Source organism: Salmo trutta, chromosome 4 (genome assembly GCF_901001165.1).
Source record: "Salmo trutta chromosome 4, fSalTru1.1, whole genome shotgun sequence".
Lineage (NCBI taxonomy): Eukaryota > Metazoa > Chordata > Actinopteri > Salmoniformes > Salmonidae > Salmo > Salmo trutta.
This window is the reverse complement of record NC_042960.1, coordinates 55,944,773-55,968,002: the sequence shown is the minus strand read 5'-3', so window position 1 is coordinate 55,968,002 and position 23,230 is coordinate 55,944,773. Positions and strand designations below refer to the sequence as shown.

The 23,230-nt window shown below is 44.0% G+C and overlaps 3 protein-coding genes across 6 annotated transcripts in view; 1 reads left to right on the top strand and 2 right to left on the bottom strand.

The window, feature by feature from the left end:
* si:dkey-82f1.1 (DENN domain-containing protein 2A) overlaps window positions 1-8,411 on the bottom strand; it is a 51,499-nt gene extending 43,088 nt beyond the window's left edge. Inside the window, exon 1 of the mRNA XM_029751417.1 lies at window positions 8,082-8,411. The gene's annotated coding sequence lies outside the window, so the exon portion shown is untranslated. The remainder of the gene's footprint in view (window positions 1-8,081) is intronic.
* Window positions 8,412-10,291: 1,880 nt separating this feature from the next.
* On the top strand, window positions 10,292-19,631 carry adck2 (aarF domain containing kinase 2). Its single transcript, XM_029751416.1, has 8 exons — window positions 10,292-10,460; window positions 10,659-11,822; window positions 16,500-16,646; window positions 16,758-16,886; window positions 17,721-17,816; window positions 17,955-18,209; window positions 18,366-18,548; window positions 18,710-19,631. The coding sequence occupies exons 2-8, from the start codon at window positions 10,935-10,937 to the stop codon at window positions 18,848-18,850; spliced, it is 1,839 nt and encodes a 612-aa protein (XP_029607276.1). The 5' UTR covers window positions 10,292-10,460; window positions 10,659-10,934; the 3' UTR covers window positions 18,851-19,631.
* A 109-nt stretch (window positions 19,632-19,740) lies between these two features.
* The window catches only part of LOC115192657 (SRSF protein kinase 2), a 129,505-nt gene continuing 126,015 nt past the window's right edge, over window positions 19,741-23,230 (bottom strand). For all 4 annotated transcript variants that reach the window (XM_029751412.1, XM_029751411.1, XM_029751413.1 and 1 more), the window contains one exon: window positions 19,741-22,293. In XM_029751412.1, coding sequence (XP_029607272.1) covers window positions 22,109-22,293 — 185 coding nt within the window. In that variant the 3' untranslated portion in view covers window positions 19,741-22,108. The remainder of the gene's footprint in view (window positions 22,294-23,230) is intronic.

Sequence of the window (23,230 nt, the reverse complement as noted above, 5' to 3'; positions counted from 1 at the left end):
AATAATGGTCATTATGGCCAAACAGTTCTATTTTGTTTCATCAGGCCAGAGGACATTTCTCCAAAAAGTACGATCTTTGTCCCCATGTGCAGTTGGAAACAGTTGTCTGGCTTTTTTATGGCGGTTTTGGAGCAGTGGCTTCATCCGTGCTGAGCGGCCTTTCAGGTTATGTCGATATAGGACTCGTTTTACATTGGATATAGATACTTTTGTACCTGTTTCCTCCAGCATCTTCACGAGGTCCTTTGCTGTTGATCTGGGATTGATTTGCACTTTTCGCACCAAAGTACGTTCATCTCTTGGAGACAGAACGCATCTCCTTCCTGAGTGGTATGACGGTTGCGTGGTCCCATGGTGTTTATACTTGCGTACTATTGTTTGTACAGATGAATGTGGTACCTTCAGGCATTTGAAAATTGCTCCCAAGGATGAACCAGACTTGTGGAGGTCTACAACTGTTTTTCCGAAATCTTTGCTGATTTCTTTTGATTTTCCCATGATGTCAAGCAAAAGGCACTGAGTTTGAAGGTAGGCCTTGAAATACATCCACAGGTACACCTCCAATTGACTCAAATGATGTCAATTAGCCTACCAGAAGCTTCTAAAGCCATGACATCATTTTCTGGAATTTTCCAAGCTGTTTAAAAGCACAGTCAACTTAGTGTATGTAAACTTCTGACCCACTGGAATTGTGATAGTGAATTATAAGTGAAATAATCTGTCTGTAAACAATTGTTGGAAAAATGACTTGTGTCATGCACAAAGTAGATGTCCTAACTGACTTGCCAAAACTATAGTTTGTTAACAATAAATTTGTGGAGTGGTAGGAGTTTTAATGACTCCAACCTAAGTGGATGTAATCTTCCGACTTCAACTGTATGTGTAGTTCATTCTGAAGTTATCGGCAGTCAGTCAGACAGATATACTCTTAGAAAAAGAGGTGCTATCTAAAACCTTGTGCTTCAACATCTGCATTGCTTGATCTTTGGGGTTTTAGACTGGGTTTCTGTATAAGTACTTTGTGACATCTGCTAATATAAAAAGCGCTTTATAAATACATTTGATTGATTTGATTGATTGGTTCATAATCTGTCCCCATAGGAGAACCCTTTGAAGAACCCTTTTTGTTTGCAGGTAGAACCCTTTTTGGTTCCAGGTACAACCCTTTTGGGTTCCATGTAAAACCATTTCTACAGAGGGTATTATGTAGAACCAAAACAGGTTCTCCTATGGGAACAGCCGAAGAACAATTTTGGAACCCTTTTTTCTAAGAGTACGACGGTTTTTAAGAGCCATGTCACTAACGAAGACTCTGGGAAACAACTCGGCTACTAAAGATACATCGTTAGAAGAGGTTCTGACGATGATCTGAACACTACAAAGGCGCTTGTAAACCAGGCTCTGGCCTATATTAAATGATCCAAGCTTGCTCTACTGAATAGCCTACAACTCTAGCATTCTTTAGTGGATCCGAGATTTCTTTGTAAATACATCTTGCTACAACTTCGGCATGCATAAGCTGATCCAAACCTGCAGTGCCTTCTTAATAAAGCTACAACTTTGTCTGACGCTGCATTAGTTAATCCAATCCTGCTCTTGTGTTCCCTGCATCAGAATTACTCAAGAGGTGCCTTTTCTAGATGCACAACATCAATCAGAAAGTATTGCGCAACACAATGCTTTGCTGTGGATACATCAAGCTGTAATGTAAGTGAAAGTGCAAAGTTCATAGGGCTGTAAAACAAAATCCCCCAGTGACAGTCAGGCCATTAACTAAAGGGCTTGCCAAATAAAAGCAGCGTTGGAAGTTATGGAAGTGTTCCTGGCTGTGAGTTTCCTGTGTGGAGCTGAGGCTGTGGATATGGGTTTCACAAGGGGTGGGATACGCTATGCAGCAACAGGTAAGAAAATATGCAACTTACACACCTGATGAAGCTAGATGAGGTTTCACCTGCCCTCAACCACAATGAGAGGAGTGAGAAACATGTCTTATATTTCAGATAATGCTAGTACCTATTGTTGGAAGACCCAACTGCTCCACAAAGGAAATGTGCTATTCAATACGCTAACCCAAGATCAAACAGCTGATGGAAAAACAAGTTTTATTAACAATGAACTGTTGTCTCTTGAAATGAGTTGGGTTACTTTGAAACTAGAACACTACCGACATAAACCCCTTGCTGCTAGTTCTCACTACGGCCAATCAATTAGACCTGATATAGTCCTGCATATCCCTTCAACAGTGTATATGGTACATTGGAACTTCTTCACTTGTTCTCTGGTCCAGGATCAGTTTTCTCCTCCTAGCCACAGTCTCTCCCAGATGAGCTCACTGACAAATTTCGCCCACATTTCAGGGGTTCTGCCTGAGAATTCCCAGCAGAATTCCCGATCCCATCCCATTCCCACTCCGCAGGCCTGTGCAGAACCGATTTTTATAATTCCCTGGCTGCTCCCAGAGGGCTAGTGCGAGGTGAGAGCTTGGGAAAATGGTCTTCTGGAGACAAAGCGCAGCAGAGCAGATGATTTTGACCCCTACACACCCAAAGACCGGTAACTGTGAGCTTAAGCCAAGAGAGAACTCAAGAGAGACAAAACTAAATAAAACACAACACAGTGTAAGCCAAAAGAGAACTCATAGAAAACTGAAAGAAAATAGTTGTGCAGCAGGTAGTGTGATCTTGTTGGAGACAGACAGACACTGCAAGTGATCAAAGGCATGATCAAAGGTGCCAATCTGCAGTGTGTGTCTACTGGCTAGACTACTAAAGCCAAGCTCATTAAGGTGTTACACCTGGGCGAATCTCCAGACATTCTTTGAATTCTCATCAAACAGTGGATCTGTAATTGTCAGCAGCATTCTTTTCAACAGTTTCTGTTTTCAGTTTTTTTTTGTTTTAAAGTAGAAGTTTTACATTATATTTGGTTTATTTGTATCTTTTAACTTAAACATTGGAATAGAAAGTGCTACAAATTGTGTCAAAAAGAATAACTTAAGATGCCCCCTATTCTCCAAACAAGATGGTATATTCCATTAATTGTAGTAGTTGGAACAGCTGAGAGCCGAAAGTAGGCTACATATGGTTTATTATACACGGAATAAGGAATACAAAATGCTCTGTAATATTTTCCACCTTTAGTGTGAGCCCAGCGCAGAGCATGGCCACATCAGCCAAAGTCAACAAGCTGTGTCCTCGGTGTAGCAACACGAGAACGACCCTCTGGGTAGAGTTGCCAGTTACGCTTCCAAACACACACATTCCTTCCAAACAAGAACGTGCCCAATACTCTAATTCTCCCTCTATGGCGGTGGTGGCGAAAGGGACTGAAGCCCAGGGGAAAAAAGTGTGTGTGTGTGTGTGTGTCCGCACGTGTGTGTGAGACACTGCCAGTAGGCACACAAGCTGCAGAGTTGCCCAGAGCCAGCCAACAACATTGGGGTTTGGATGGGCCACATTATGACTGGTTAGCTCTTCTACCCCACATCTAACAGGGTGCGGTACAGACTTACCTGACTCTGCCTTCTTTCCCCTGGTAGGCTACACTACACTACTATAATGTACTGTAGTTACTCTATGCAAACAAAACAGCAGGGAAGCGATATTGGCTGTCATGTCTTGCTAAATGATCTCATTGAAATCACAGCACCAATTTCCCCACAGCCACAGTCTGTCTTCCTTTTACTGCACGTTTCAACACGGCACTGAGGCAGTGATTCGCTGTGGAACTTAACAGGCTACGCTGTCCTGACAGTATTTTGATATGGTCTTGGATGGTGTGTGTGTGCGTGCGTGAGTGCATGCATGTATGTGTATGGTGAGTGTGGGCTACAGATGAAGCCTTAGTGTGATAATGACTAAAGCTTTGGGCTCGCCCTACCTCTCAGACAATACACCAAAGCACATCAGGAATTCCTTCACTAACACCGCAGGACACATTCTGACTGTGTCGCCATGGTAACCACAGCAACTTGTCCATGGCAGCAGTCTGTGGGCCCCAGTATGTCCTCGGCCACAGGGGGTGCCCTCCAGGGTGCCTGTCAAAGGCTGGTTCCTGTAAGAGGGCGATATGGCCGTGTCCATCTCAGAGACCTGCTGTCACTGTTCTAAACTCAGAATAATGGACCTCTGGTGAGAGGGGACACGCCACACATGTCACACACACACTATAAATGCATCGCATAACCCTACTGCTTGCGAAGAGACAGCTTGCTCTGTCATTGACTAAGTCCCAGTGGGCACCGATGATAACAATTTATGACTTCTGGCCCAGCACTGTTATGACTCAACACATGTGATACACAGAGATCCATTTATCCAATACAAGATGGTTTCACAAACCAGCTAGGATTCAATTGTGACATATGACACAGTTGACACGATATTAAACATCTGTCTTTTGAGTTCCTTGAAAAAGAGGTTTACAATGTCGCTGCATATTGAGAAAACATTCTCCAAACATCTACTGGGATTTAAGACTGCACGAGCTCTTTTATTTGCCTTTTGGTTTTATGTGTGTGTGTGTGTGTGTATGCATGAGTATATGTGAATGATTGAGTAAGTGTCTGGCTGAGAAAACCCAAATCTACAAAGGGAAGCAGTGAGCAGCATTGCGCCACATAGCAGTCATCCTGTTATTCTTTCTCTCCACTCCAGAGAATGTTAACAGCCTTTCCAATCAAACAGCCGTTGGCGCAGTATTTGTCTGATAACAACAAATAAAAGGTTCTTGCTCCCCAACAGTCCTGACTTACTACAGGATTATAGGTAATTTAGTACCTTGACCTCTGTAGCTCTGTTGGTAGAGCATGGCACTTGTAACACCAGGATAGTGGGTTTGATTCCTGGGACCCATAGTTAAAATGTATGCATGCATGACTGTATGTCGCTCTGGATAAAAACTTCTGCTAAATGGCAAATTATATATATTATGTTACAAACCAAAACAGAAAAATAGACTCTCTCACTAATGGTCTACAGTACTTCTCACCACAGAACAAAAGACACCCTTGAAACAGTACAAAAGTGCCCTGCAGTACAGAACTCCAGGTTTAGTTAACTAAAGAGCTAATCAAGACCTTCGAAATATCAAACTAGCTATCATCACCACAAAAGAGCAACCCACTGGGCTTGAATCAACGTAAACTAGACCTTAAATTGTCTTCTGTGCCCAATGGGAAGACTCATGACATGTCTGATGGAACTCCAGTTGTCAATGTTCCACAAAAATCCTGTTGTTTATGAAGGAACATAGAAAAGCAAATGGAACATTGCACAGTAGGAATTAGTGAGGACCTGGGGGAGGTCAAAACCATTTAAGATGATGATTGATAGCTATCTTTTAAAGGTAAGTCCTGTAAAAACTCTGGAGAGGTTCCTGGTAAACTGTACGACATGACATCACACAGAGCTTTCTATGTCTCTCGTACATCTTTCAAACCAAGACGTTTTTCGTCTACTTTTCTTTATATGTGTAATGTATTGCCAGCGACAAACCCTGTACTTTTATTTCCACTAACCGACCTAGTCATGATTGAGGTAAAGGTCAGGCACTGACGTTGGGCGATTAGGCCTGGCTCACAGTCCGCGTTCCAATTCAACCCAAAAGTTTTTCATGGAGTTGAGGACAGGGCTCTGCGCAGGCCAGTCAAGTTCTTATACACCAATCTCGACAAACCATTTCTGTATGGACCTCGCTTTGTGCACAGGGGAATTGCCATGCTGAAATAGGAAAGGGCCTTCCCCAAACTGTTGACACAAAGTTGGAAGCACAGAATCGTCTAGAATGTCATTGCATGCTGTAGTGTTAAGATTTCCCTTCACTGGAACTAAGGGGCCTAAGCCGAACCATGAAAAACAGCCCTAGACCATCATTCCTCCTCTACCAAACTTTACAGTTGGCCCTATGCATTGGGGCAGGTAGCGTTCTCCTGGCATCCGCCAAACCCAAAGTCGTCCATCAGACTGCCAGATTGTGAAGCGAGATTCATCACTCCAGAGAACGCGTTACCACGGATCAAGATTCCAATGGTGGTGAGCTGTACACCATTCCAGCTGACGCTTGGCATTGCACATGGTGATCTTAGGCTTGTGTGCGGCTGCTCGGCCATGGAAACCCATTTCATGAAGCTCCCAACGAACAGTTCTTGTGCTGACTTTGCCTCCAGAGGCAGTTTGGAACTCACCACTTAGCTCCTAGACATTTCCACTTCACAATAACAACACTTCCAGTTGACCGGGGCAGCTCTATCAGGGCATAAATTTGATGAACCGACTTGTTGGGAAGGTGGCATCCTATGACGGTGCCACGTTGAAAGTCACTGAGCTCTTTAGTAAGGCCATTCTACTGCCAATATTTTAATTCAGTCCAGCTTTCCTTGAAGAAGCCCCCAACTCCAAATGTTGGTTTTATGGTAATTTTATTGTGTAGCAGCATTGTTAACTTCAGTTCACCCTACTTCTCCAGTCACCATTGTTTCCACCAAACAGTTTATATCGCAACAAACTCTTGTGCTATACTACCCAGAGCTTACCTTCACAGGTTTAATGAAAAGTCAACAGAGATCTACCTCTTCCTCCAGAGAATGAGATGCACAGCCAGGGCTGAACTTCTCTCTCTCTCTCTCTCCTCTCTCTCTCTCTCTCTCTCTCTCTCTCTCTCTCTCTCTCTCTCTCTCTCTCTCTCTCTCTCTCTCTCTCTCTCTCTCTCTCTCTCTCTCTCTCTCTCTCTCTCTCTCTCTCTCTCTCTCTCTCTCTCTCTCTCTCTCTCTCTCTCTCTCTCTCTCTCTCTCTCTCTCTCTCTCTCTCTCTCTCTCTCTCTCTCTCTCTCTCTCTCTCTCTCTCTCTCTCTCTCTCTCTCTCTCTCTCTCTCTCTCACAGCACAGTAGAGTTCAGTACAGTAAAGTAGAGTATTGTTCAGTAAAGTAGATTATTGTTCAGTACAGTACATTATTGTACTCAACTCTAGTGTGCTCTACTGTGTACTGTACTGAACTCTACTCCACTCCACTCTATTCTACTGTACAGTACAGTACAAGACAGTACTGAACTATACACTACTTGTCTTTACTGTACTGTACTTTTCCTTTCTTTACAATACTGTACTCTACTCTACTGTACTGTACTTTACTGTACTGAACTGTCCAAACTTGTGAAACATATACGTCTATGATTGGTTTTTCTGGAAGATGGTTTTTCTGGAAGATGTTTTCTAAGCCCCTTTTCATCTGTTTGACAAGAAATCAAAGCCCTTGCTTATTCTTAATATCTAGGATGGAAAATTGTATATTTTTTTATATATGCCTTAATAATAAAAAAATAAAACATTAGACACAGCTTTCATTTGATACCCAATTTGACATGCTCATATGAACTTCACCTGTTGGTGCTCAAGGGGCCTTTTACATGGAAATGACCGCTATCAAAGTACTGTATAAACATATACAAAAGCACATGTGAAAACACACAAGCTCACATGCATACATTGCACACAGCCACACACACAAGCATGCACACACCCACATGTGCAATAACCCCCTTTTTATTTGCACTGACTCTCTTGCACTGACTCTATGCACACTCACTGGACTCTGCATATTGACGCTATACACACGCACACACGCACACACACACACAGACGCTGTACTCTGCAGCTACTCTGTTTATTATCTATCCTGATTGCCAAGTCACGTTTACCCCTACCTACATGTACATAATATTACCTCAATTACCTCAACTACCTCGTACCCCCAGCACATTGACTCAGTACCGGTACTCCTTGTATAGTATCGTTATTTTATTCTGTCACTAATCACATGGAAATGTTTGGAACATTTTTCTGATTTGATTTGACGTGTAAGCATACAACCGACACAAAGAGACTATACCTGTGCATAGTGTGTGGAGTTCAAAATATACAAAACTGTCAAACTTACAATAAATACACATGAAATATGCATGTTACTGTTTCAGTCCCATAGTAAAAAAAAAGATTCACAGAAAGTACAAAAGGAAATCCCCCTCAAACCGAAACACATACACACACAGTTAACACACACTGTTTAAAGGCTTATTTGGCCATACCTTTCTCAGCTGGATGAGCCCTGTAGAAGTCCTCTTGCACTGGTTTCTCATTTTGTGAAATCTGACACTGGATGAGGCAGCATTCACTCGCATGACTTCCTTTAGATCAAAATGTCCTTTATCCCCTTTCTCCTTCGGTTTTACACCCCTACCCCTGCCTCAGAGCTGCTCTCTCACTTAGCATAGCCCCTTGCCTCTTCTTTCCAAGCAGCCAAAGAGCTTCTCCAAGTTTCTCCACAAACTTGTTTGAAAAAGGACTAGGCAGTCCCTCCCCTTTCAGCCTAAATGTTTTCAGTTATTCTCTCTCAAACACTCACTCGGACTATCTTCTCTTTCAATGATGTTGCCTCTCTCTTTCTCTCTCTCTCAAACTTTCCCACCCCTCCTCTCATGGCACCCTCCCTCTCTCCCTCCCTATAGTACCTCCCTCCCTCCTCCTCTCCATTTCCATCATCAGCTCAACCCATACCCATACCCCCACCGCTGAACTAATCTGCAGCTGGCTGGGAGAATGAAGCCCTGGTTTCCAGGGAAACGGAGTGTCCTGCTCAAAAGAGGAATGGAGCAGGAAGGGGCAAAACTGAGAATAACTGAAAACATAAATAAGGGCCTCCTCCGGGAGCCAATTAAAAGCTCTGAAGGGCCTCTCTTCCTGCCCTCCGCTGTCTTTATCTCTGATAGTAGCTTTAATTTACTGACCAGTGACCAGTCCACAAACCACCAAATAGAACCACAGCAGCAACATGTGTTTAATGCTATGTGTTTTGGTAGCTACAGATGTGTTTAATGCTATGTGTTTTGGTAGCTACAGATGTGTTTAATGCTATGTGTTTTGGTAGCTACAGATGTGTTTAATGCTATGTGTTTTGGTAGCTACAGATGGCTCGTTGTTCCTCTGCCCTAACATGAGATGGCAATGTTTTGGTCGATTTCCAGTAATTCAGTAATTACAGGTGAATTAATGGTTCTCAAGATAGTTTATACTTCCCTCACTAGTTGACTGACACGTGAGACTCCCACTGTCTCAGAAAAAAAAGAGCGACAGATTGAGTGAAAATATAAGTTGGATGTGAGTCTGACATTTTCATGACAACTAAGGCTAACAAAGGCATAGGAGTGTATTTTTATTGTATCAGTAAAACATAACTACTTGTTTGGTTCAGCGGAGGCTGCTGAGGGGAAGATAGCTCCCAATAATGGCTCGAATGGAGTCAATGGAATGAAATCAAACACATCAAAGACGTGGTTTCCATGTGGTTGATACCATTCCATTCACTCTATTCCATTCTCCCCTCAGCAGCCTCCACTGGTGTGGTATAGTCTCTCTGGGTTCTCACTGAGAGAGTTCAATGAGTTGAACTAGACTACCTTACCCTTTCCTAGGCAACCCCTCACAAATATCAGTGACTCCAACATGGCATAGAACCAGAGAAACAAACTCTGTGACCTTCAGGGCCAAGGTCTGACCTCTCCCTTTGAAGTACAGGAGAGATTTGAAAAGCCTGTATTTCCCCATCAATGGCTGAGGGGACAGGATGGTGGCAATAACATCTGTTTGGCATTTCTCCTAACTTTTGTGTGGCTAGATCCCCGTTTCCTTGTCCTCTCTACTCAACAGCTGGGATGTGGAGGCCCTCTGTCCAGAGACACGCACCATGACTAGGAATGACACTATCAGTTTTTGATAGATGAAGCCCTATCGATGACAACATGTTCAATTAAATAATTGATCTAATGATAATGCAAACACTTGGACAGCTATTCTAAGCACTGAAACCATTGTCTGTATCTCACCTTCTCCTCTGTCTCCCTCTTTTGGACAACCCAACATCTGCACAGTGAATGTGTGAATTTCTGCACAAAACATATATATTTTATCAAAAGTTTTTTTAAACGTATCTACTAAGCTTAATGTATTGAAATAACTTGATCATGTCAGGAGTATATTACCTCACGAGGATTTTTCCCCAACCCATTAACTTATTATATGGATGTGGCTGTTTTTTTGTTAGGTGCCTATCGCTTTAAGACGTCGGCATCTGGGGTATAATCATTACGCCAAACAGTTGCAAACGTGCAACGAAAACTAGCGTTTCTATTGGCTAGGTCCCGCCCTGTTTGATGAACCTATCCAATAGAAACGCTAGTTACTGTTGCAAAAGAAAACATTTGAGATTAATGATTACACCCCTGTAAAGTGACGTAAACACCCGGAAGTTGCCGGTTGTTTTGTAATTATGGTTTCAATGAAAATACATGCTAGTTGAGATTGATATCTTCTATTGAATGATTTGATAATATATTAGCTAGGGTTGAGCGTGCTGCATGTTGACTGAAGAAAGGACATGACGGTTTGATTGGTCACGTACTCATTTTGAGGTAATATGTGTTTACATGGCAATAGACTAGTCATATTACTAATAGCTAGCTAACGTAGCTAAGCAAGCCTCTGTATCACATTTCAGCTATATAGCCTAGGCTTAACGACTGTAGCCCCTTAAATTAATGTCAAAATATACCTTGCAGTCCTTTGATACTGGCTAGTTGAACTTACTTGGAATTCTTCTTGATTTGCAGTGGGACATGTTTTCAAAGAGGACATAGGTGGGCTATGTCTGTCCTCAGCTATGACGCATCTGTGGAATTGTGAGCAAGCAGTTCTAAGGGGCAATGTTTGGAAGCCAATTATCAATATCTGTCAGCAAATTAAGCCATAATGTGGATAACTTCCAAACAGTAATATCTATGTTTAGTCATTATTGTGAAAACTTGTGGACAATGTTTTATCTATAATTGTAGACTTTTTCAAATCTACTTTTTAAATTAAGTGTTAGCGATATTATCATCATAGTTATGGCTGCATTGAGTGCCAGAAGCTTCCTCTTAAACCTAAGGTACACCGTCCATAGAGTTGGAAGTTCTGTAAGAGTCCGACTCATACCTAGCACCAGAACATGTCTTGTCAAAAGAGGCCAGATTTTATCCCAGATGCCAAAAGTCACCCTGCTGTGCTGGGGAGCAGTGAATGCCACATCCTGTGTGGCAAGATGCCAAGAGGCCTCCCTGGCACCCCAGACTACAGACAGGAAGTCTGTAGCCAAAGTCCAGGTGCACAAGCTGGTGTTCTTCCTGCGCCTCAGCCTGCGCGCCCTGGTGTTAATCCTGAAGTTCGGCCCGCTCCTGTTGCTCTATCCTCTGACTGTCATCTCCTCTTACTGGGCCTCTCGCTGGCTGGATGCCCTGCTGTGGGTCACTGAGACCTCTGGTCCTGCCTTCATTAAGCTGGGCCAGTGGGCCAGCACACGCAGGGACATCTTCTCCCAGGACTTCTGCAAACGTTTTTCCAGGTTGCACGTGCGTGTGCGTCCCCACTGCTGGGCCCACACCAAGCAGTGTCTGCGCCGGGCATTCGGGGAGGGCTGGAGGAGGCTGTTTGTGTTTGAGGGCAGGGAGCCTGTGGGGTCAGGATGCGTGGCTCAGGTGTACCGGGGATGGGCCAGGGTGGACAGCGTGGAGGACACAGCCTTCCAGGCCCTGGTGGAGGAGATGGAGAGAGAGGATATGCTGGAGGCCTGGGAGATCCTGGGACTAAAGGGTGTCCTGGGGACATTTAGGGGGCTGTGGAAGGGGAAAGAGGATGAGGAGGACGAGGGCCATCATGAAACCAGGGAGAGGAGCGACACAGACGCCCCTAATGGGGATGGTACAGAGAAAGAGCATCTGATTCCTGTAGCTATTAAGGTGGGTATCAGTCAACATGAGGGAAAGCATTTTTTTTGGGGTGGAGCCTCCAGAATAAGCTGGTCTGTGGCTTATTGACAACTATCTCCTGTTAGAGAGACGAGGCAACCTCCAATGTGTTCCAAACAGAGGACTGTATTGACATAATGGGAAACTACATGGATAACTGACAGCACAAGTAGAGCAACAAGGCTATTAACAAGGGAAGGACTGAATGGAAATGTATGCAGTGCATTCGGAAGTATTCAGACCCCTTGACTTTTTCCATATTTCGTTACAGCCTTATTCTAAAATTGATTCCATTGCTTTTTTCCAATTTATCAGTCTACCCACACAATACCCCATAATGACAAAGTAAAAATAGTTTTTTAGAAATGTTTGCAAATGTATTAAAAATAAAAAACTGATCACATTTGCATACGTATTCAGACATTTTACTCAGTACTTTGTTGAAGCACCTTTGGCAGCAATTAAAGACTTGAGTATGACGCTATAAGCTTGGCACACCTGTATTTTGGGAGTTTCTCCCATTGTTCTCGTCAAGCGCTGTCAGGTTGGATGGGGAGCGTTGCTGCACAGCTATTTTCAGGTCTCTCCAGATGTTCGATTGGGTTCAAGTCTGAGCTCTGGCTGGGCCACTCGAGGACATTCATAGACTTGTCCTGAAGCCACTCCTGTGTTGTCTTGGCTGTGTGCTTAGGGTCGTTGTCCTGTTGGAAGGTGAACCTTCGCCCCAGTCTGACATCATGAGCGCTCTTATGCAGGTTTTCATCAAGGATCTCTCTGTACTTTGCTCCGTTCTTCTTTCCCTCGATACGGACAAGTCTCCCAGTCACTGCTGCTGAAAAATATCCACACAGCATGATGCCACCACCATGCTTCACCGTAGGGATGGTGCCAGGTTACCTCCAGACATGACGCTTGGTATTCAGGCCAAAGAGTTCAATCTTGGTTTCATCAGACGAGAGAATCTTGTTTCTCATGGTCTGAAAGTCCTTTAGGTGCCTTTTGGCAAACTCTAAGCGGGCTGTCGTGTGCTTCCGTCTGGCCTCTCTACCATAAAAGCCTGATTGGTGGAGTGTTGCAGAGAATGTTGTTCTTCTGGAAGGTTCTCCCATCTCCACAGAGGAACTCTGGAGCTCTGTCAGTGACCATCAGGTTCTTGGTCACCTCCCTGACCAAGGCCCTTCTGCCCCAATTGCTCAGTTTGGCCAGGCGGACTCCTCTAGGAAGAGTCTTGGTGGTTCCAAACATCTTCCATTTAAGAATGATTGAGACCACTGTGTTCTTGGGGACCTTCAATGCTGCAGACATTTTTTTGCTACCCCCAGATCTGTGCCTCGACACAATCCTGTCTCGGAGCTCTACGGACAATTCCTTTGACCTCACGGCTTGGTTTTTGCTCTGACATGTGGTGTCAACTATAGACAGGTGTGTGCCTTTCCAGATCATGTCCAATCAATTGAATTTACCACAGGTGGACTCCAATAGAGTTGTAAAAACATCTCAAGAACGATCAATGGAAACAGGATGCACCGGAGCTCCATTATGAGTCTCATAGCAAAGGGTCTGAATACTTTTGTAAATAAGGTATTTCTGTGTTCATTTTTTATACATGTGCAAAAATTCTAAAAACCTGTTTTCGCTTTGTCATTATGGGGTATTGTGTGTAGATTGATGAGGAAAAAATAAATGTAATCCATTTTAGAATAAGGCTGTAATTTAACGATGTGGAAAAATTCAAGGGGTCTGCTTTCCGAATGCACTGTATGCTCCTTGCACATATTACAGTACAGCTATACATAAAGGCAGCATACAACAATTGTGTTGAGGAGAGACTGACTGCATCACTTCTTTTTTTTACCCCATTTTTCTCCCCAATTTTGTGATATTCATTTGCAATCTAATTCCGATCTTGTCTCATCGCTGCAACTCCCCAACGGGCTTGGGAGAGGCGAAGGTCGAGTCATGTGTCCTCCGAAACATGATCCGCCAAACCGAGCTTCTTACCACCCGCCCACTTAACCCGGAAGCCAGCTGCACCAATGTGTCGGTGGAAACACTGTTCAACTGATGACCGTAGTCAGCCTGGAGGCGCCCGGCCCACCACAAGGAGTCGCTAGAGCACGATGAGCCAAGTAAAGCATCCCCGGCCAAATCCTCCCCTAACCCGGACGACGCTGGGCCAATTGTGCGCCGCCCTATGGGACTCCCGGTTACGGCCGGTTGTGACATAGCCTGGGATCGAAGCCTTGTCTGTAATGACGCCTCAAGATCACTTCCTTTTTTAAGAAACGTGTTGCAAATTCCAAATTGTTTGCATAGTCAACTTACACACGGATCTGACACACACACTTACCCAACCAGACATGCCACCAGGGGTCTTTTCACAGTCCCCAAATCCAGAACAAATTCAAGAAAGTATACATTATTATATAGAGCCATAATTGCATGGAACTCCCTTCCATCTCATATTTTTCAAATGAACAGCAAACCTGGTTTAACAAAACAGATAAAGCAACACCTCGGCACAATGCCACTCTCCCCTATTTGACCAAGATAGTTTGTGTGTATGTAATGATATGTAGGTTACTTTTACCTTTGTTTCTGTAGTTAGAAACAGAAAAAATTAGCATTCCTGAAACAATATTTTGTTGAAATATCATTGGATCTAATTGATTGCACCCAAATTGGCTATTTGAATTTATTGGATTCATATAATCGCCAAATATAGTACCTAACATCCAATGACATGGTCAGATGCCACCCACAGACCCCCCCCCACACCCAACCCCAACCACCAGTATACAGTATCAGTTAACTATGTCTGACAAGTAGTATACAGTTGAAGTCGGAAGTTTACATACACCTTAACCAAATACATTTAAACTCAGTTTTTCCCAATTCCCGACATTTAATCCTATAGGATTGAGGTCAGGGCTTTGTGATGGCCACTCCAATACCTTGACTTTGTTGTCCTTATGCCATTTTGCCACAATTTTGAAAGTTTGATAGGGGTCATTGTCCATTTGGAAGACCCATTTGTGACCAAGCTTCAACTTCCTGACTGATGTCTTGAGATGTTGCTTCAATATATCCACATAATCTTCCTGCCTCATGATGCCATCTATTTTGTGAAGTGCACCAGTCCCTCCTGTAGCAAAGCACCCCCACAACATGATGCTGCCACCCCGTGTTTTACGGTTGAAATGTTGTTCTTCGGCTTGCAAGCCTCCCCCCTTTTCCTCCAAACATAACCATGGTCATTATGGCCAAACATTTCTACAAAAAAGTACGATCTTTGTCCCCATGTGCAGTTGCAAACCGTAGTTTGGCTTTTTTTATGGCGGTTTTGGAGCAGTGGCTTCTTCCTTGCTGAGCGGCCTTTCAGGTTATGTCGATATATGACTCGTTTTACTGTGGATATAGATACTTTTGTACCAGTTTCCTCCAGCATCTTCACAAAGTCCTTTGCTGTTGTTCTGGGATTGATTTGCACTTTTTGCACCTAAGTACGTTCATCTCTAGGAGACAGAACGCGTATCCTTCCTGAGCGGTATGATGGCTGCGTGGTCCCATGGTGTATATACTTGCGTTCTATTGTTTGTACAGATGAACGTGGTACCTTCAGGCATTTGGAAATTGTTCCCAAGGATGAACCAGACTTGTGGAGGTCTACCATTTCTTTCCCTGAGGTCTTGGCTGATTTCTTTTGATTTTCCCATGATGTCAAGCAATTGCTTTCATGGAGGACTGGCTTGACTTGAGGATGACCACACAATTTATTTTCATCATGAGTAAAAGCTATTGGTTTTCTACCTAAAGTTGCAAATAAAATGTTATTTATTTAAAAACACAAGAGACCAGCAACATTGATAAAGTTATGGCAATAGCAGGGACTGCGGCATCTAGTGGGCAAAACCTGATACTTTCACACTCATTTATGGTTAATAATGCAAGCGACTGCAATGGTTAATTGAACAGGGAAAAAAACAACACTAGCTTCACAGGGAATACATTACATAGGATGAAAAAGCAATACTCCAAGCCGCATTCCCATATTACTTGTCAGATATAGAGAACTGATACTGTATGGCTTTTGACCATTTTATTGGATTCCTCATGTCTTACTCAGGTAGGAAAAAATGTTGGTTCAAATCAGATTTTGGGTACTATATTTGAATATTATGTGAATCCAAATAATTTTAAAGGGCCAATTTGGATGCAATCAATTAGCTTAATTTCTCAGAGATCAAATTACAATTAAACAAAATAATGTTTCAGGAATGCTAATCTTATCTGTTTCTAACTACAGAAACAATTTCAGCACAATCTGAAATTGGGGGGGGGGGGGTGTTTCTGAATTGACATGGAATGACTCTAGGGCCAGAGGTGTGAAGGGCCAGTTTACTACCCATAGCCTAGGCTCTAGAGGGAAAGGGGAGCCTACTGCAGGAGTTTGAAAGTTACAGCATTTGTGTCCCTGAGAGAGGGCTGTGACAATGAGTTGGTGTGCTAAAAGTCACAGGCAGGGAATTCGTTAAATGTTTTGAGGTGCCAATAACTGCATATCTGTACTCAAATTGACTTATTATATATGGGACATGATTTTGTTAGGAAACAACATGCAATAAATGCCCTCCTCTTTCTTCATATCCTCCTCTTCTCTCTGTCCAGGTGCTTCATCCAGGGATCAGGAGACAGGTAGAGATTGACATGCTACTGATGAGGGCAGGCAGCTGGCTCATCAACTGTCTGCCTGGATTCAAATGGCTCAGCCTGCCTGAGATAGTGGAGGAGTTTGAGGTGCTTATGACCAAACAGGTAGACAACTCCAGTACACACACTTTGAGTGCCAATTTAATAGCTGTAGGTTTTCACTATTTCAAGGGCAGTTTTTAGTTGTTATGGATTGAATATCCTGTTTTACTGCAGATTGACCTGCGGTTTGAAGCCAATAACATCGAAAGATTCCGGGAGAATTTCAAGGATGTTGATTTTGTCAAGTTCCCAACTCCTCTTCGACCATTTGTCACCAGGTCCATTTTAGTGGAAACCTTTGAGGTGAGTTGAGACGGCACCTTCACCACAATGCCAAATATGAAGAAGAAAGTAATGACACAACACCAGTCAAAAACTCTATGGGAGAGGTCGAATAATAGTGATGCGCAGTTCAAACGATTCATTCTTTTTGAACAACTCTTTTTACTGAGTCAAGAGTCACGTTTTGGCCTGCTGGCCACAATGAGTCCTACAGCAGGATTAATACACAGCGGCTCCAGACGACGTGCTCTGACCAACAACTGTCTATCATATGTACGCGTAGAAAAATAGATCATGCTGCAGGCATCGTAGAGAATGAAGACATGCTGACAACTGATTGTTGATCACATGGTGCTAGAATGAATGCAATTGATTGATTAGGGAATTTTATGATGGACACAGCGTTGTAGAAACAAAACATACACGGTCTCTGCTCAACAAACTTGAACTCGAGAACTAATTGTTTGGGGGGCTGCTGCTGTTCGCCAAACGATATTGTGCTTATCACCCTCACGGCAGTCAAGCAATTGCATTCCGTCAAGAGTCATTCACAATTTAGTCAAGTTGCGGCCGCAACTGGACCTTGTTTGAAAGGAATCTATAAATGATCTTATTTGTATGTCTAGCGGGCACAAATGCCAATTGTTTAAAGCACACTTTTACAAGTCTCAGTCACAAATGTCAGCTCCAATAAGCCCCCTATAGTGAACGAATATTCTGTGTAAGCTTTCAGTTCATCGTTTGCCAGTAGTGGGTCCTGCTTGCTCTGGGCATTACTGAATCAAATTAATGATATTAGTCGAAAGAGAGAACTTAACCTTCGCCATTGAATAAGTAACCTGTTTACTGTTTCAGGAGAGTGAGCCCATCTCCAACTACCTGAGACCTGAGGTCCCTCTAAAGGTGAAACAGAGAATTGCCAGGATGGGAGTGGAGACACTTCTCAAGATGGTGAGAGGGCCTAAGCGTGTCCCTCATTGTGACATTTGCAACTGGAAATACATATTTGAAACCCTTCATATACCTTCTTCTTTCTTAACATTGAATCAAGCTTACCAGCTCCGTATCCTCCTATGTGTGTTTGTGTAGGTGTTTGTGGATAACTTTGTGCATGCGGACCTGCACCCAGGTAACATCCTGGTCCAACGTAGCGGGGGCGGAGGGGACAACGACCCCCAGGAAAGGGTCACCCTGACGGACCTGTGCGACACAGTGGTGGTGAGCATGAGGCCGGCCCCGGCCCCTCTGCAGCTGGTGCTACTGGACGCTGGCATCGTGGCACAGCTCAGCGACAGAGACCGTAGGAACTTCAGAGCCGTGTTCACAGCCGTGGTGCTGCGACAGGTGAGAGAGACACACACACCACACACAAACATGAATTTAGAACTTGCTCCAGAGTAGGCCAAAGAGGGTTTATGAGGCTTCTCACTTGCCTTGAGTATTGTGATGGGGTATCCAATGATGTCATGAGCTTCTAACATCCATAGCTGTTGTGTTTAGGGGGAACAGGTGGCAGAGCTGATCCTGAACCATGCCAGGACCAACGAGTGCCAGGACGTGCCACGGTTCAAGAAGGAGATGGCAGAGCTGGTGGACCATGCCCTCAGCAACACTCTCTCACTGGGGAAGGTCCAAGTAGCTGATTTGCTATCCAGAGTCTTTGGATTGCTCATCACCCACAAGGTAAATAAAAGCAGTCCTGGAGTGAGAGTCTAGTTTCAAAACCACCAACCTTTTCTGTAATATCAATAGTCATGGCTAGACATCTCACATTGACTTCATTTATTGAATGGTCAGTATATGAGTCTGCTGTTGACCTTGTGGTTTATTTGCCCCTCAATCAGGTGAAGTTGGAGAGTAACTTTGCGTCCATTGTGTTTGCCATCATGGTGCTGGAGGGGCTGGGGAGGTCTCTGGACCCTAACCTGGACATACTGGAGCTGGCCAAGCCTCTGCTGCTCAAGAACGCTGCCTCCCTCCTCTGACCCTCCTCACCCGCATACCACTACATCTGAGCAACACAGAAATAGGCAGTGTTTGAGAGCATCACCGACTGAGCAGACTGACGTATCTACAAATCATATGTATGATGCAAGGTGATTTGTTGGTCAGTCAGCAGAATTGATGCTCTCAAACACAGCCATGGATGTCTCATATTTAGGGCCCAGAGTATTTCTTGGTCACATGGTGTGTAAAAAATCCTGGCCCTCTGCATGTTACATTAGTGACTGACTGAATATACCTTGTGTAGTGTGTGCTTTTTACCTGTGAAATGTGAATCATTGCTTGATTAAGGGATCCAAACATCTCAATAACTACCCTGGTAAACTGTTCCTTACCTTACATGCTGGTCAGATTAACTGTAAGTCATCATTTATACTTAAATGCCCATGTGATTTCCGTGTAAAAAAAAAAGAATGTTGTGCTTACACTATTTGTAAGCACTACAGACTATTTTTCCATTGAATAAAATAGAAGTGAGTTAACATATCTGAATTAGTGACAATCCTTAGTATATCATTTTATACCATTCTAGCAATCTCAGGGTATTGTTAGGACAAGGTAATGCATTTAGAATCATGTCTGATGGCTAGGCAAAATCTTCCTTTTAGTGTGTATTAGAATATAGTAAGGTGTGTCAAGTCAACTGACCTCACCATTCTGAATGATAACACTACATTGCCATTTTTTTATATTTTTACACTCGCTAGTGAAATATATTTTATATGCATATACTGGTTAGATCATTAAATAATGCATCAAAAACTTTGATTTTCTCTTTTCCTTGTGTCTTGAGGATAACTACTTTTTAAACGAGTTAGGATGTATTTAGTGAAAACTGCTCTAAACTGTCAAAGACCACAAGCCAGAGGACTCCATTCATTTACAATTTTATTAAATCTGTCAATGAAAAACACAGACAAAAGACGCAATTCTGTCAGGAAGAACAGTCAGCATGGCTGAGAGAGTGAGATCAGGAGCTTTTGTGACAAAAAAAATCGTAATTGAAAAAAAAAATGTCTTCACTGTCACGAGTCCAAACAGAGCAGCGTTGTCCATATAGTAGGGGAGGAAGAGGTAACAACTGAGTAGAAAATAACTAGTGACAGTAATAATAATTACAAAAGAAATTAAAAACATCTCTAAACAAACCAACACAATCACCTCAATAGGACGAGATTCGGTCACTGTCACAAGAGAGAAATTTGCTTCTTTTACATTAAATTAAATAGTTTAAAAAATATCTCACCCTTTACATACTCATTTTTATTTTATTGCGAAAAATAGGCAACTGGACTTTTAATTGTGATGAGCGTGAGAGAGCAGTGGAGTGGAACGTATGGAGCATTGGCACTGAGAGATGCTGCAGTGCATCAATGCAGTACCCTCATCAGCCACAAAGTGGTGCAGTTTCACATTCCACTTAGTGGCCTCCAGAGTGGTTCAGCCTCTCGCCACTATCTGCTCTGGGGGTGCAGGCCAGTGTCCGTAGGCCAGTGTCCGTGTCCGCCTCTTTTAGGAATGATGCGTGCATTTGTTTCAAATCTGTCGGTCGGTCGTCTCTCCGGAGCCGGATCTTAGAGTTATGTACAAAGGTAATTCCCGTGTGGCTCAGTTGGTAGAGCATGGTGCTTGCAACGCCAGGGTTGTGGGTTTGATTCCCACAGGGGACCAGTACGAAAAAGTAAAATGTATGCACTCACTACTGTAAGTCGCTCTGGATAAGAGCGTCTGCTAAATGACTAAAAGGTAAAAGGTAAATCCCTGAACGACATCCTACAAAGACAAGTGCAACCTCCATTTGACGAACCCCTTCTGGAGAAGCTCAGGATCAAAGATGGAGAGTTTCGTCTGTAGGTAATAAGGGGGATAATCAGATCTGGTAAAGCTGCCACACCATAGGGACTCAAGGATTGTTTTTGGGATAAAGAGGAAGAAAGGAATGGTGTGACCGGATCAGGAATGTCAACGGTTAAAGGGAGGAAGGATATGAAAAAGTGAACATGAGGAACTTCGCTATCCTCACACGAGGCACCAAAAAGTGTCTCCTTCACCTTCAAAATAAAAGACAGGAGAAGAAAACAAAAACATAGATAAAAAACAAACGAACCAATGAAACGCACAACTAAGTAACACCTGTCCATCATCATCATCCCGTCCTGTCAATCAATCAGCCTCTCCATGCATTTCACTCTTTTTCACGACAGAGAAACCTCTTTACAGAAGAAGCAGTCCGGTTCATCGATCATCAGTCTTTTAGGATCTTTGTTTGTTCCGTGCCCTGTTTGTCTGTCTGTGTGGCAGCGGTTCAGTTCTGGAGACCCCTGGTGGGCTGGCTGCCCTCCGTGTCTCTGCAGTGGCTGGGACTGGCATGCAGCTCAGTGTTGGTGGCTGGGTGGGGAGGGGGCTGTACGGGGCTGAGGTACCCCTACAGAGAGAGGGAGTAGGGCAGGGGCTGGAGAGAGATGAGAGGAAGAGTAGGGTAAAAGGGCAACTCCTAATCTGGAAGTGTTGTTGCTCCTCTGTTGTAGGAGAGGGATGTTCACACACACCTACAGACTGGGCAGTGTAGACACACACTAATAACAAACACTCACATATTTACACAAACACACTTCTGCCTCAGCAGGTTTGGGCTGTGCTGCTGTAAGGTCAGGCAGATGGAGCAATCACACAGTCAGCATTCTGACAGGTTCTTATTGACTTCTAATGGGAAACCCATTATGCTCCGGAGAAGACTGGACAGGAGAAAATTGGTCAGGATATTGCAGAGAACCCATTCATATGGGTGGCTTAGTCTCTGTTTAGACTGAATTGGTCTTTCTAAGTAGGAGACACTGTCCTGACCATGGCTGCTCATGTTGTGTAGGGATCTCTGTCCCGCCTGTTTAGAACTGTGGGAGTTTGACTCCATCCAACTCCCTTCCTGGGGCCCTCTATTCTTCCGGTGAGGGGTTGTATGGGACCTACGGGGAGGACAGCAGAGGGAGCAGCCTCTCTCTGTCTGGTCTTTGACAGCTTTGTGGCTTCTGCTGAGGCTCTGTGGGCGTCTGTGTTGCATTTGTGTATGCCTATGTGTATGTGTGTGGCGGGCTCAGGATAAGGCAGGGCGGGACCGAGAAAAGGGAGCCCCCTGTACCCCCCCACACCCTCCTCCTCCCTCTCGCTCTCTCTCCAGCCTCGAGTACCTGGCTTTGAGCAGGTTGTGGAGGCTGCCACTAGTGGGGGGGGGGCTGGTGTCGCTACGAGTTGAGCCAGGGGTGGCTGAGGCAGTCCCCAGCTGACGCCCTCTTCTCTGGGACCATCTCCAACATGGGCAGCAGAAAGTGGGTGAAGTGGCCGGCGTCCTCTGGTGCCCAGCCGTACTTCTCCACCAACACATCAAACAGAGACCAGGGCTTCAGCTTGGTGATGTGCCTCAGTTCACCTATAGTGGGAAGTAGAGAGAGAGGGATGGGGGGAGGGAGTGAGAGAAAGACCGAGAGAGAGAGAAATGAAGAGTAATAAGTTACAGTGCGATGCTATATAAAGACTTACAATGAGAAAGAGAGTGAGAGCGCAATACAAAGAGAGAGAATAAAAAAAGAGAGACAGAAGAGAGAGTAGAACTCGGGCTGCATCTCAATACTCCGTAGTGGCATCCTTTCTATGTGTCTTTGCTTTCATCAACAATGAATGGGTGGAAGCAAGGCTTCCCCATATTGCTTTCACATATTGCCTTTCACTGACCTTATTATTTATAATTATTTACAGTGTAGATGAAGGAAAGGAAACAAGCTTCTGACTATTGAGAGACAGCCCAAGAAAGGCAAATCAAGAGCCTGGAGCAGTGTCTGACTGGGAGTCAGTCAGAACACATGAACACCATAGAGAGATAAAAGGAGTGAATTAAGACATTATTTACAGCCGACAAGACCTTTGAGGGAGAGAGAGAGAGAGAGAGCATCAATCAGAATATCAGAGCCCCATGACTAGAACATGAGAGAAGCAGGGTAGAAGCAGACTAGCATGCTGTTTCTACCAGCCAGGTAGAAAGGAATAGGAGAACCCTTTTTGGTTCCAAGTAGAACCCTTTTGGGTTCCATGTAGAACCCTTTCCACACAGGGTTCAACATGGAACCCAAAGGGGTTCTCCTTGGAAACAAAAAGGGTTCTACCTGGAAACAAAAAGGCTTCTCCTATGGGGTCAGCCAAAGAACCCTTTTGGAACCCTTTTTTCTAAGTGTAAAGTTAGGCACAATTTCTAAGGGATTGTATGTATTTCTAGGTGGACACACACCACAAATACTACTGCAGACGGCTGCAGACTCAGTGGAGGCTGCTGAGGGGAGAATGGCTCATAATAATGTCCAGAACGGAGCGAA

Bases quoted from the DNA above. Each gene is read 5' to 3' on its own strand.
- adck2 (XM_029751416.1), top strand. From the start codon at position 10,935: ATGGCTGCATTGAGTGCCAGAAGCTTCCTCTTAAACCTAAGGTACACC. The intron at 11,823-16,499 runs GTGGGTATCAGT...CTCTCTGTCCAG, and splicing joins TGATTCCTGTAGCTATTAAG to GTGCTTCATCCAGGGATCAG. The intron at 18,210-18,365 runs GTGAGAGAGACA...TGTTGTGTTTAG, and splicing joins CAGCCGTGGTGCTGCGACAG to GGGGAACAGGTGGCAGAGCT.